General features: G+C 42.5%; 2 protein-coding genes across 3 annotated transcripts; one reads left to right on the top strand and one right to left on the bottom strand.

Moving 5' to 3' along the window:
• Positions 1-462: 462 nt before the first annotated feature.
• LOC110727486 (7-deoxyloganetin glucosyltransferase-like) lies at positions 463-4,593 on the top strand. 2 transcript variants are annotated; one of them, XM_021907040.1, is made up of 3 exons: positions 463-1,126; positions 3,027-3,667; positions 3,762-3,853. In XM_021907040.1, the coding sequence occupies exons 1-3, from the start codon at positions 598-600 to the stop codon at positions 3,771-3,773; spliced, it is 1,182 nt and encodes a 393-aa protein (XP_021762732.1). In that variant the 5' UTR covers positions 463-597; the 3' UTR covers positions 3,774-3,853. The 2 variants fall into 2 exon arrangements, with proteins under 2 accessions (XP_021762732.1, XP_021762731.1); XM_021907039.1 differs by having other exon boundaries at positions 3,027-4,593.
• A 6,002-nt stretch (positions 4,594-10,595) lies between these two features.
• Positions 10,596-11,547, bottom strand: LOC110727439. The gene is made up of 2 exons (XM_021906998.1): positions 11,225-11,547; positions 10,596-11,007 (listed from the first exon to the last, which is right to left on the bottom strand). The coding sequence occupies exons 1-2, from the start codon at positions 11,545-11,547 to the stop codon at positions 10,596-10,598; spliced, it is 735 nt and encodes a 244-aa protein (XP_021762690.1).
• Between the last annotated feature and the right edge of the window lie 1,890 nt (positions 11,548-13,437).

Below are 13,437 nucleotides of genomic sequence, written 5' to 3'. Positions count from 1 at the left end.
CATAGACATCACATAATCTCTAAGCCTTACATTTTATACCAATTAGCAATTATTAGCAACGTTGTAAATCTATTCTTAACCTACATTGTACTTGTATTGAATAATCAACCTAGTGGATTGGTGGACTCATAGCCACCCGCAATTTTTATCCTTATTCTTGGGGTTTTCTGCGTCATCATCTTGCCTCTCTTCCTCCCTTTCCCCTTTGTTCATTTCTTGTAGGTCATTTGTTCTCATTCTTTAAACCTGCATCATCATTTGCATATTAATTAATCTAGATGTTGTCCAATTGAGCCTGGTCTTATTTGACAGTCGGATTTTGACCTAAACAGCATGCATGGCTCACTTGAGTTCACTACAATACTAAACAAGGACATGGGTGTAGGTCCAAGGGTGGGTATCCTTATTTTTTGCTCACCCCTAAAAACGAATAGGAAAGGTAGTGCAAAACGTCAAAACTACAAAATTGACTTCGACCATACAGACAAGCATTAAATTACTATAGCACGAAAACTATCTTTAAATAGCAAGCAAAGATCACTGAGAAGAGTATAACCTAGCCATATTAGAAACAAATAAGGTTGCTGATTAATTAACATGATGAAACATGCAGTTTGCATCCCATTCCCATCAAAAAGCCATATATTTCCCATGCTAAAATTTGCTCAAATCCTCCATTTCAAATATGGATTCCATATTACCTTCCTAAACACTCACTACTTTCATCAAACCCTTTTTCAATCTACCTCCCAAAATGATACATTTTCTTCTAAGGGTAATTCTAAAATTACCTTCAAATTCGAGTCCATTCTCAACGATTCAAATGATTTGACATCCGGTGTTAATTCTGTTATCGATGAGACTTTGGCACCTCTCCTTAAGGAAGTCCTTGTAAAACTAGGTAGTAAGGACAACTACTCTAAGAGCTTGTCTTGTGACGATGATCCACCATTGCCACCGACGGTGTCTTGCATGGTTTACGATGTCGCGGTGTCCAAGATCACCCTCGATGTGGCTGAAGAAATGGGGATTCCTGCCGTGGGGTTGGACGTCATTAGTGCTTGTGGAATCTTGGGTTACTTGCAAGACCGTCAACTTCTTGACAAAGAGATTATACCCCTTAAAGGTATAGTAGACTAACTTCTTTGTTCTTTCTTTAATTTGTTTGAAATTTTTTAAACCAAACCCTTAATAATTTAGCTTAACGTACGTATTGTTTGTTTAATCTACTATAATTTGTTCATAATCAAGTAATTTTGAACAATAATCTTTCAAAAAAAAAAAAATTACTTCGTAATTTTGAACAAAGAAAATAGTCATATGATGATATTCATTCAGGAAGAAAACTTGACATGCATAAATGAAAAAAAAAAAAAAAAAAACTTGATTTTGGTAAGAATTTTGGGGCTATTGTCGTAGCTTGTAGGATAGATCAAGTTGAAGAAATCAATATTCATAATTAAAGTATGTATTATGTTCTACCTTCGTTCAATCATTCTTAATAATTGTTGCTTTCACATCTAATTGATACAAAAATTAAGGATAATTTGTAAATAACCACCCAAAAAATAGACCAATTTTGATATAACCACCCAAAAAATATTTTATTTTAAATTACCACCCATTAAATTAAATAAGCACTCTAATTACCACCTTTTCTTTCTTTCCGGTCACTTTTCCGGCCTTGGGGCCCACATAATGGCTATTAACCGGCTAATTTGACCCATATTTTCATTTTTCCCTCGATTTTATTGTATTGAACAACTTCTCACACTCCACAATATTGAAATCGCTTACCTCAAATTTTCCCAATTTTTGCAAGCTTTAATTTGAAGAATTTAACCCAACCAAGTGCAGTCACTTAAGTCCCATTTAGGTAAGCTCAATTCTTTTTTTTATCTTGGCAAATAATTTTGGGGGTTTTCTGGGATTAGGGTTCTTTTGTATCTTGGCAAATAATTTTGGGGTTTTTCTGGAATTAGGGTTCCTCAGACAAATTAATTGGGTTTTTTTTTAAATTTAGGGTTCCTGACACAAATTAATTGGGGGTTTTCTGAAAGTAGGGTTCTTGACACAATTTAAGAAAACCCCCAATTCAATTGAGGGATAATCAGCGAAAATTAAGGTTTCAAAATCGGAGAAAAAGAAATATAAAATCGGAAAAAATGGAGATGGCGGCTCAATTGAGGCACGGAATATCGAGACAATTCTCAACAGGATCGTTGAGGAAATCAGGGAGGATCAGCTTCAAGAGGCAGTCATCAATGGACCCTCAGAAACACAATGAGGTTTAATTTAAGGCAGCAATCGTCGCTGCGGTGAAGGAGGAACCATTGACGGTGCCGGATAATCTGGACGCAACGATGCAGTTGTTGTTTATGGCCTGTACTGGAGATTTAAAAGGACTCGAGGATTTGTTGGATGGAGGAACTGATGTTAATAGCGAAGGGGTTAAGCGGTTTTCAGTGGTGGTGCTGTGGTTAACGGTTGCCAGAGGTGGTGTGAAAGGTGGAGCAATGGTGGTGGTGGTGGTTGGGAAGAAGAAAGAAAGAAGGTAGGAAGAAGAAGAGTGAAAAAATCGGGGAGAGAGTGTGAGAAAGCCAGAAAATAGAAGAAAAAAAGGAAAAGAAAAAAAAAAAAAAAGTGGGGCCCACTGACGGAAATTCCACCGGAAATTCTAAATGGGTGGTAATTTGCGCGTTTTTTTTAATTTAATGGGTGGTAATTTAAAATAAAATATTTTTTGGGTGGTTATATCAAAATTGGTCTATTTTTTGGGTGGTAATTTACAAATTATCCAAAAATTAACTTTGATTGATAATATCTCTATTATTGTAACTAGGGGTGTAAATGAGCCGATCCAAGTAATACCTTGTTCACGTTCAAATTCATTTAACTTAATTAGGTGAGTCCGAGCACGATCACGAGCTTTCAAGCAAGCTCAAAAATCTGTTCAAGATCGGCTTGGTTTATTTACACCCCTAATAGTAACAATAATCTAATATGCATTATGCGTGTTTGCGCAGACTCAAGCTGTCTTACAAATGGTTATCTTGAGACGACTATTGATTGGATACCAAGTTTGAAGGGAATACGCTTAAAGAACTTGCCAACCACTTTCAGAGCTACAAATCCAAATGATAGATGTTTGAATTATGTGAGCTCATATTTAAAAAAAGCTCTAGAATCAAAAGCAATCATCCTCAACACATTTGATGCTTTGGAGAAAGATGTCCTAGAAGATCTTTCATCTTTTTCGCCGAACATCTACGCAGTTGGGCCATTCGATTTGTTACTTGACAAAATAATAAAAGATGTTGATGAAAATGATCACATCCATCGTCCGAATACAGAAGAAGACAATTGTGACTACATGCAATGGCTTGACTCTCAAGAACCAAACTCGGTTTTATACATAAGCTTTGGGACAGTTGTTCAATTGACCGAGGAGCAATTTGATGAACTAGCATGGGGGCTTGCTAATAGCCAAGCAAAGTTCTTTTGGATCGTTAGACCCGACCAAGTTAGTGGTAGGTCTAACACTCTTCCGCTTGGTTACGAAGATGAGGTGAAACATAGGGGTATATTCGCGACTTGGTGTGACCAAAAGAAGGTGTTGGCTCATCCTTCTATTGGAGGTTTCGTGACACAACGTGGGTGGAACTCGGTAAGTGAGAGTATTAGCAATGGAGTTCCAATGGTTTGTTACCCTATTTTTCTAGAGCAATTTACCACTTGTTTTTATTGTTGTAATTGTCTAGGCATTGGTATAAATATAAGTGAAGCTAAGAAAAGAGATGATGTTACCAAGATGGTAAGAGAGTTCATGGAAGGAGAAATGAAAATTCATTTGATCAAGAATGCCATCAAGTGGAAGAATTTGGCCATTGAAGCAACCATGAGTCCGCATGGATCCTCGTGTGTTACTTTAGACAATTTAATTAATGACGTGCTCATTTGAAATCGCTCGTATCAAATATGATATACCATCTAGTAAGGCTTCTATTTAATTGTTGTATTTGATCTGGATACTTTAGTTAATGATGTGCTTATTTCAGATCCCTCTTTTTAAATTCACTGCAGGATGTAACGTAATAAGTGAGTAATTGAATCTTGATCTTGTAATATTTCTTGAATAATCCTTTTGCATAGTCTCGAAATTTCCTATATATATATTTTTCCGTCTTTTATTTATTTTATTTTTTAGAAATATTTGATCAGTATTTATTCAATTCCCACCACTTAGTAATTAGTCGATAATATCTTTTGTTAATACGTACTACAACTACGTATATAGTAGGCATTATTATGTACTCCCTCCGTATCTTATATTTTGCCCCATAGTGTAATGTTACTTTATTAAGTTTTGGTTGGAAAAAAGTAATGAGAGAGATAAGTGGTGGGGTTAATGGGGTGATTGTGTGAGTAAAAATGTGAACTCATATGCCCAAAAATAAAATGGGGCAAAATTAAAGAGACATCGTAAAAAAAATTAGGGCAAAAATTAAGGGATAAAGAGAGTAATACATAACATTAACCAAACATACTTGAGGTTAAGTTTGACCTCCGCTACATAAATGTGATTGGGAGTAGAATATTCCGGATTTCTTTACCTACTCCTTCACCTCTTATGGAAAGTACGGAGTACTAAATAAGTTGTAAAAATTAGTGGCAAACTAATTTTTAGGGGACTTAATCAAGAGGAGAAAGATTACTTTCTACAAGTTTGGGAATCTTACTAGAAAAATCTGTTTCCATTATTGTGTTGATACAAGAATTAAAAATAAATACTATATCCGTTTTATATTAATTGGTATGTCTAGGTGCATAGTAATCGTATATTGTCGTTGCAAATAATATGAAATGAAGGTAAAATATTTTTGTACAACAACAAAATAAGCAGTAAACACGGATAGACGTTTGTCAATACGTAAATTACGGAATAGTTGATATGCCTAGGTGCATGGTGGTCATGTGGCCAGGAGTCCATTAATTTTCAGCTACAGTAAAAGTTTATAATGGCAAAACTTGCCATTGGGCTTTGTTTATTTTCATTTATGGAGAGTTGAACCTTGCCATTGGGCTTTGTTTATTTTCATTTATGGACTGGGCCTAAATATAAGTTATTTGGACCCCAAACAACTTGCCCCCCAGACCCGACTCGTGAGGATAACGGGTCGGGTTTTCGGATGCTGTGAAATTTGGAGGGAAGTAAATGAAAATAATTTAAATTTTTGTTTGAGGAAGTTGTACGGTTTAGCGACCGTTAATTGTGATTAGTGAATTAATTAACCTTAATGACGGTAAATTAAAGGTAATGGGGAAGTGGAGAGAGTTTAATGGGTAATTAAATTTTTGGCGGTTGCAATTAATGGGATGAATTTGAACAGCCATGAATTGAAGTGGTGTGAGTGGGAAGTTTAGTGGATATTTAACTCCAATAAACACTGTTTCCTGAGCTCACTTGAACAAATCACTTCACCAAATTCGCACTCAATCAAACTCTTAGTTTTCCCAGAACACGCGCAAAATCCTATTTCTTTCCTTCGCAAAATCCGTATTTTCCGAAGCCTTTCCGCGAAATCAGTTTTTTTCGAATCAATAGATCGGCGAATTCCGAGTCTGATTAAGGTAATTTTCTTCGACTTTCGTTCGGTTTTCCCTTTTTCCTGAGCTTTTCCCTTTTTTTTCTCGCTTTTTCGATTCGCCGCCGGTTTGCAATGTCCGGTAACCCGGAGAAAAGGCCGGTTGAACCGGATTCTGGTGCCGAAGAAGAAGAGGCACCTCAGTTGGTTTTGAGGCGAAAGTGCCCTCTGGCGATGATGCCGTTTTTGAGCGGCCGAAACCCCAACGCTCGAATAGAGTTAGACGACGCTTTTGACGGCGCTGCGTTGAGGGCGGTTCCGTTGAGTAGCGTTCCTTCGGCCGAAATGGACGAACCCAACACTTCGGGCCGAAGAGTAATCTCGGGGCCTAGGCCTTTGACTCCCGAGGAACGGGAGTGGACTGAGGAGTCCGAGAATTTGGGCTTGATAAGGACAGCACCGTACTCTTGGTGGCTGGAGAACGAAGCTCGATATCGATTTGCCGAACATCTTGAGGTCTATTACGGCTTAATGGAGGCAGATGGGTATTGGTGCCGAATGCCCATTGCTACAGATAAGATCTACCAAGCCCCTCCTGGTTACATAGGGGTTTATACTCGCCAGCTACAATATGGGCTGAGATTCCCCCTTCACCCATTCATTGTCAAAGTTTTAAATGGGTACAACATTTCTCTAGCTCAGCTGACCCCCGTGAGCATCCGAAGGGTCATGACCTACTTATGGGTCTGCCTTTTTATGGGTTGGAGCCGAGCATATACTGCTTCCGATGCACCCATCGGCTAACGGCGAACACTCAATCGAATAAGTGGCACGGTACTGGCTGGTGGCAGATCGAAAACGAGAAGGGGTATCTTTCAACCTATCCGAACGATACCTCGGATAAGGACTGACGAGGTTAATGGATCTGGGTGCGTGCTCCTTCAGACTAAGGCCACCCTAATTTTTTCGGGGGCCCCCGCTATACGAGGAAGCCTAATCCTTCGATGTCTAGCATCGTCCCCGATGACTTCACCGAGGCTGACCGCCAACAGATGGAACTTTTTGGCCGAACAGTTATTTTAGGCGCCACTGACCGAATGGCCACTATGCCAACTGTTTGGCTGCCTTGCTGTCACTACATCTTCCAAGAGAAGATGTTAGCTGTTGTCGGCCTCAGCCGACGATACCAAGGTGGTAAGTGATTCGGTTGGGGCCAAAGCTTTTATTTTGTTGCATTTTAGTTTTCGACTTAGCCAAATTTTTAGCCAAACTAATAATTTGTCTTTCTAATGCTTTCAGAGATCTGCGAGGAAAACTCGGGTATCAATTACCGAGTACTTGGAATCAACAGGACGAGGGAACCAATCACTAACACCCCTGCTATCACTGCTGTGAAGGACCGTCCTCTTGCGCTGCAGCCGAGAAAACTCGAGATGATCAGCGCTTTTGACTATTTGGCGCGGAAGCCTCGGCATAAGAAGCTTGATCCCTTCTTCCTTCATTCTACCGAAGAGGTAGCTGCTGCTGCTGCTAGAGCTGAAGGTAGTGCTGGTCCTTCAACTGCTGCAGCCGAGCTTGGTGAAGAGGTAGACGAGGGGGATACTAACTCTGAAGAGCTGCTTGGGCCTCTAGTAAGCCTTCGCTTCTCCCTTTCTATGCGTTTTTGATTTAGCGTTATCTTTTTAGCTGCATGTTGCATGTGTTTTCCTATCTCGCCAAATTTTGCTAAGCATAGAACTTGCTAGGTGTAAAACTTCGACTATCTGTTGCATGTACTCTATTTTTCCTGTGAGTAGACTTTGCACTTAGGTTTTTCAACTTGTGAATTTTTTCTAAGTATAAAACTTCGGATGTATGTTGTACTTTGCCTGTTTAGCTAATTGAGATTCGGATAAACATTGAACCTTGGTACTTAGGTTTTTCGACTTGCAAAAATTTTCGAAGTATGGAGCTACGGCTAGAGTGTATATGCTTGTCTTGTCTGCTGCTTAATTATTTGTTGACACTACTTTTGCCCCCCCTTTTCTTCTCTGCCGCAGGGTGACGAGGAAGAGGAGAAAGAGGAAATAGCTACTGCTGCAGATACTCCTGTCGCTGATAAGTCAGACGAGGAGATGGCTGGACGAAGAAGGCTTATTCGTCCCGAGCAGTTCTTTGTGCCCGAGATCCCTCCTGCCAAGAGGCCTCGGATTGAGGAGGAGGTTGTTGAGGTTTAGCAGGAGGTGGTTGCTCCTGCTATTGAGGAAGTAGATCTGCCGAAGACTCCTCCTTCGGCTCCGAGCCATGAGGCCGAACCTTTTTTAGAGGAGATTCGGCGAGAGGTCGACACTTTGTTCGTTGACCAGATAGAAGAACAGCCTGCTGTCGACCAAGTTCCCGAAAAGGCCGAGGCGGAGGATGACGCTGAAGTTGAACAGGTCAACATGCCCTCCAACTCTGCTGAGAATTCTTTCCGAACCTTTCAATCTGCTGAGATGGGGTTCGGCACTGCTCCCCTTGTACCAGTTCCTGACCATGCTCGGGAACTTTTGGACGCCCGGCGCTCTTCGGCTGTTGAGCACTTTGGCAATTTAGCCAACATGTCTGAGCTGGAGCGCTCCCCCGAGCTTGGATCATTGGCGTAGCTGCTGGGGCTGTCGAGCCTTCGGATAGGGTGCCGAACCCTTTCCTTGAGAACTACAGGCTGCTCATGCAGGTACCTCCATGAGTTTAAGTTTGTGTGTGTGTGTTTTTTTTTTTTTTTTTTGAAATTTCTCTAAGTGACGAGCTTCGGATAAATGTTTGCAGGTCGTGCAGAACCATTTCCTCACTGTGGAAATTAACGACGAGCTGCGTTCTAAGGCCGAGAGAGTTGATGAAGCCGAGTGCTCTACTCGAGTTTCTGAGCTGAAGAGGGCTGATGCTGAAAATCACGCTGCAACTCCAACTTCCGCTCCTTCTGTCGAGACTTGGAGCAAACAGTCTTTCCTTGTCTCGATGAAGGCCGTGCTCTGATCCAGGAATACGGGGCCGACAACATTGGAGATTTTAAGGCTCGTATCGAGAAAAGGGTAAAAAAGGAGGTGGAGGCTCGACGCCTCTTAGCTGAAGATTATGAGGCTCGCACTGCTCGTGCTGCTAAAGAGTCTCAGAAAAAGGATTCTGATCTGCAGACTGAGATGCAGAAGTTGAAAGACGAGCTGAAGGCTCTAAAAACGGCGTTTGTAAAGGACAAGGCCAAGCTTGAGGAGGCCCAAGAGCTGTTGAAGGTTAGGGTGTACACTGAGGAACAGTACGCCGAGGGATTTGAGAATGGCTACAAGACTGCTCGGCGTTATGCCTTCCATGTGGACCCCAACATTAACTGGGATGTAGCTGAGGCCTGGTCTATGGACCCTGAAGATGGCCATGTTGACGAGGCGAGTCCAGGTGAGATTGCTTTTCTGGATCGGCAGGCTGCAACTGCAATCCCAGCAGGTGCTGCCCAAGAACCGAATGCTGCTCACCCTGCCTCTTCTTCAGCTGGTGCTGAAACTTCGGCTGTCCCGAGTGAGGTTCCTAAAGATGTTGAAGCATAGGAACTCGAGCAGTCGTCTACAGAATCCTGCGGATCAACTTGCTCTTAACGTGTGAACGTCGCGTCTCTTTTTGCCTTAGTCTTGGCTTCAGCTTGCCCTCGTACAAACTTTTTAATTGTTTTTGTGTACTTTCGGCAGCTGTGTTTCCGCTTTCTGGGCTGCTGCCGACTTTGACTTTCCTTATGCTACTTTGAACTCGATATTCTGTAGTTTCAATTTTTTCTTTTGAATGACAGTGTGGTATTTCATATCTTTCTTCTTTCTTTGCCTGTTTTGAGTAGCTTCATTTCTTAGTAGTTTCCTTTCTGAATTTCTTTAAATTTGGCTAAGTATAAAGCTTCGGCTTGGAGAAAACTTGGCTGAAAATTTTCATTACTTGAATGTTTCTGCTTCATTCTTTCTGCCTTGCTCACTTTACTCGGATTCATGCTTTGTTTTGCTTGAAATTCTCCAAGTATTGAGCCTCGGCTGGGAGCTTGACTAGGTGAATACCTCTTGCCCCCCTCAGAATTTTCGAGATAATGTCTTCGGAGTTTTGAGTATGTCGCCTTAATTCCTTCGGCGCAGCCGAAGGTTTTAACTTAGCTAAATTTTGTTTTCTGTTTTTCCTTGTCTGGTTTAAATTCATTAGAGGGAACAATTGTCTGAGACATAATGCCAGGGCAATGATCATCCGAAGTACAAGGCACCATTATGCAATACTTCGGAGGTGTAACCATTACTCGGAATTGATCTGCGAAACACGGTGCATCACAATGCAATGTTTCGGGGTTCTAATCAATTCCTATTTTCGGCTATGTCTTTAGGTGCATCTATGGCCTCTTTGCCGAGAGCGACGAATCCGTCCAAAGTACAGTGCATCATCACGCAATACTTTGAGGTTCTATTCGTTGCCCCCATTTCGACAGACTCTTTGGCTTGCCGAAGTACAGTGCATCACTATGCAATACTTCGGACAGCACCGAGTATAAGTCTTGAATTTTTGGAAAACCGTGAAGATAAAGAAAATAAAAGCATAATAGATTTGAGATGAAATGTGGCTCAAAGGCCTTTCATTAATTAAGAAAATGTACTTACATAGATTGTCCTCCCACATTGGGCTTTTACACATGAAATTTTCTAAGTACATCGGCGTTCCAATGCTTTTCAGCTCAGTCCCATCTAACTGCCGAAGCCGATAAGTTCCTGGTTGGAGCTCATCGTATATTTCGTAAGGTCCCTCCCAGTTTGCCGAGATTTTTCCCTGGATGCGGCTTTTTTGTACAGCGGCAGCATTTCGAAGGACAAGGTCCCCAATTTTGAGGAGCCTTGCTTGGACTCTTTGGTTATAGAATTTGCCGATTCTTTGTTTGTATGCTGCCATCCTGTCCCTGGTCGAATCTCTTACTTTGTCAAGGAAATCAAGGGACTCTTTCATGAGTTGTGCATTTTCTGCAGCTGAAAATTGGTTGACTTAAAGGCTTTCCGAGCCAATTTCCACTAGTAACACGGTTTCGGATCCATACACCAACTCAAATGGTGAATGTCCCGTTGCCTCTTTTTCAGTTGTCCGAAGTGACCATAGAGTTCCAGGAAGTTCCTCTATCCACTTGGACTTTTGATCTTCAACTCTTTTCTTGAGAGCGTTGAGGATCTGTTTATTTGCGGCTTTGGCTTGGCCATTGCTTTGAGGATGGAAAACTGCCGAATATGCCAACTTAATGCCGAACTGATCCGTATACCGCAGCGGCAGATTGTCAAATTGCCTTCCATGATCGAAGACAAACACCTTCAGAATGCCGAAGCGAGTGATGATATTCTGCCAGATAAATTTCCTAACAGTCTGCTCGGTTATGTTTGAAGATGCTTCGGCTTCAATCCATTTGCTGAAATAGTCAATGCCGACTATCAACCATTTTTTTTGATAGGGAGCTTCGGGGAATGGTCCCAAAATATCCAATCCCCATTGAGCAAAGGGAAGAGGATTCAGGATTGGATGAAGGTCTTGCGACGGCCGATGGATGACTGGGTGCAAATTTTTGGCATTTCTCGCACTTCTTCACTAGCTCCTTGGCGTCTAGGATCATGGTTGGCCAATAATACCCTGCCCTTAATGCTTTGTGGGCTAGGGTCCTTCCCCCTATGTGGTTTCCACAGATGCCAAAGTGAATCTCCCGAAGGATATAATCCGCATCTGTTGGACCCAGATACTTCAGCAATGGGGTTGAGAAGGATTTCTTCAAGAGTTCCCCGTTGTAGACGATGAACCTTGAGCCGATTCTTTTTAGTTTAGTGGCCAAGTTTCTGTCTTCGGGGAGCTCACCCTGAAGCTTGTAAGCGAGGATGGGGTCCATCCAGCTTGGTTCAGCCTCGACACATAGAACTTCAGATTCTTGGTCGATGATTTTGTCTCGGCGCACCTCCATATATACAGATCGGTTCAGCTCGGTGAGAGATGAACTTGCAAGTTTGGAGAGTGCGTCGGCTTGAGCATTTTGACCCCTTGGGATCAGCTTAATTTCAAAAGTTCTCAGCTTCGCAATAACTATTTTGATCTTGGCGAGATAAGAAATCATGGAGGGCTCCTTAGCCTCATATTCTCCTCGGATCTGATTGGCGACAAGCTGAGAGTCTGTCTTTAAACAGACATGTTCGGCTTCAAGGGCTATGCACAGTTCCAGACCAGCGATAGCTGCCTCATATTTCGCTTCGTTGTTGGAGGCCTTGAATGAAAATTTCAGTGCATACTCGAAGTTCTTGCCTTCGGGAGAAGTAATGACTACCCCTGCCCCCGAACCATTTACGGTGGCTGAGCCATCCGTGAAAACAATCCAAGTCCCTTTTCCTTCGTCGAGTGTTTCCTGGTAGGAACATTCGGCTAGGAAATTTGCTAAGGCTTGGGCTTTAATAGTTGCCCTCGGCTGGTAGCTTATGCTGAACTCAGTGAGCTCGAAAGCCCACTTTGTTAATCTGCCCGATTTTTCCACCTTGCCGAGGACTTTTTCCAGCGGTTGATCTGTCAAGACCACTATTTGATGTGAGTCAAAGTAGGGCCGTAACTTCCGAGCCGCTATCACCACCGCATATGCAACCTTTTCGAGTAAGGGGTAGCGGGTTTCGGCGTCTGTCAAAGTGTGGCTGACAAAGTAGATCGGCTACTAGACCTTTTCTTCTTCTTTCAGCAACACTACACTGACTATGGCTGGGCTAACCACCACATAAAAGTACAGGGTTTCTCCTTCGGCTGGTCTTGCCAGCGTTGGGAGATGAGCCAAGTGCTCTCGGAGCTGCTGAAAGGCGATCCTTTGCTCTTCTTCCCAGACGAGCTCTTTTGTTTTAGGGAGTTTAAGCGCCTTGAAGAAGGGTAATCCCTTGTCCGAGGCTTTTGAGATGAACCTGGACAGGGCAACCATTCTTCTAGTAAGACGCTGAACATCCCTCTTTGTCTTCGGCTCGGGAAGGTCCAGAGCTGCTTGAACTTTGGCGGGATTGGCGTCAATTCCTCTTTTGTTGACCATGAAGCCAAGGAACTTGCCTGACTTCACGCCGAAGACACACTTCTTCGGGTTCAGCTTCATTTGGTGTCTTCTCAGAGTGGCGAACATTTCAGCTAGGTCCGCAACATGATTTTTGGCCTCTTTGCTCTTGACGATGGAATCGTCAACATAGACCTCCATGTTACGGCCTTTTTGTTCGGCGAATACTTGGTGCATGAAGATCTGATGGTACCCAGAAAATGCGTCCATGAAACTAAGCAGAGCATGGCCACTTGTCGAATCAACTAGCTGATCGATTCTCGGCAAGGGATAGAAGTCCTTCGGACATACCCTATTTAGGTCCGTTAAGTCAACGCACATTCTCCAGGTGTCATTAGCCTTTTGAACCATCACCACATTCTACAGCCATTCCGGATATTGGCAAGGTTCGATGAACCCCGCATCAAGAAGTTTTTTGACTTCGGCTGCGATGTCTTGGTTCTTTTGGGTGGAGTAGTTCCGCTTCTTTTGCTTAACAGGCCGACATGTGGGGTCGACGTTAAGCTTATGACAGATGAGGTTCGGATCAATCCCGGGCATATCAGCTGTCGAGAAGGCGAACACGTCTCGGTTGTCCCGAAAGAGTTGGATCAGCTCGACCCGGAAACTTGGATCAAGTCCCAGTCCGATGCTAACACATTTTTCAGTATTTCCTTCAGTCAACGGTATTGATTCAGTTTGTTCATCTAGCTCCATTGATTTGGAACCAGGCTCTTCGGATTCGGGCCTACTGTCAATATCAACAGATCTCCCTGACTTCGGATGATCTTCTTCTGAGTC

This window comes from Chenopodium quinoa, unplaced genomic scaffold (assembly GCF_001683475.1).
Source record: "Chenopodium quinoa cultivar QQ74 unplaced genomic scaffold, ASM168347v1, whole genome shotgun sequence".
Taxonomy (NCBI): Eukaryota; Viridiplantae; Streptophyta; class Magnoliopsida; order Caryophyllales; family Amaranthaceae; genus Chenopodium; species Chenopodium quinoa.
Note: the sequence above shows the minus strand (reverse complement) of the source record. Positions and strands in the feature narration are given on the sequence as shown.

Bases quoted from the DNA above. Each gene is read 5' to 3' on its own strand.
- LOC110727486 (XM_021907039.1), top strand. From the start codon at position 598: ATGATGAAACATGCAGTTTGCATCCCATTCCCATCAAAAAGCCATATA. The intron at 1,127-3,026 runs GTATAGTAGACT...GTGTTTGCGCAG, and splicing joins AGAGATTATACCCCTTAAAG to ACTCAAGCTGTCTTACAAAT.
- LOC110727439 (XM_021906998.1), bottom strand. From the start codon at position 11,547: ATGGAGGTGCGCCGAGACAAAATCATCGACCAAGAATCTGAAGTTCTA. The intron at 11,008-11,224 runs GTATTATTGGCC...TGACTATTTCAG, and splicing joins CACAAAGCATTAAGGGCAGG to CAAATGGATTGAAGCCGAAG.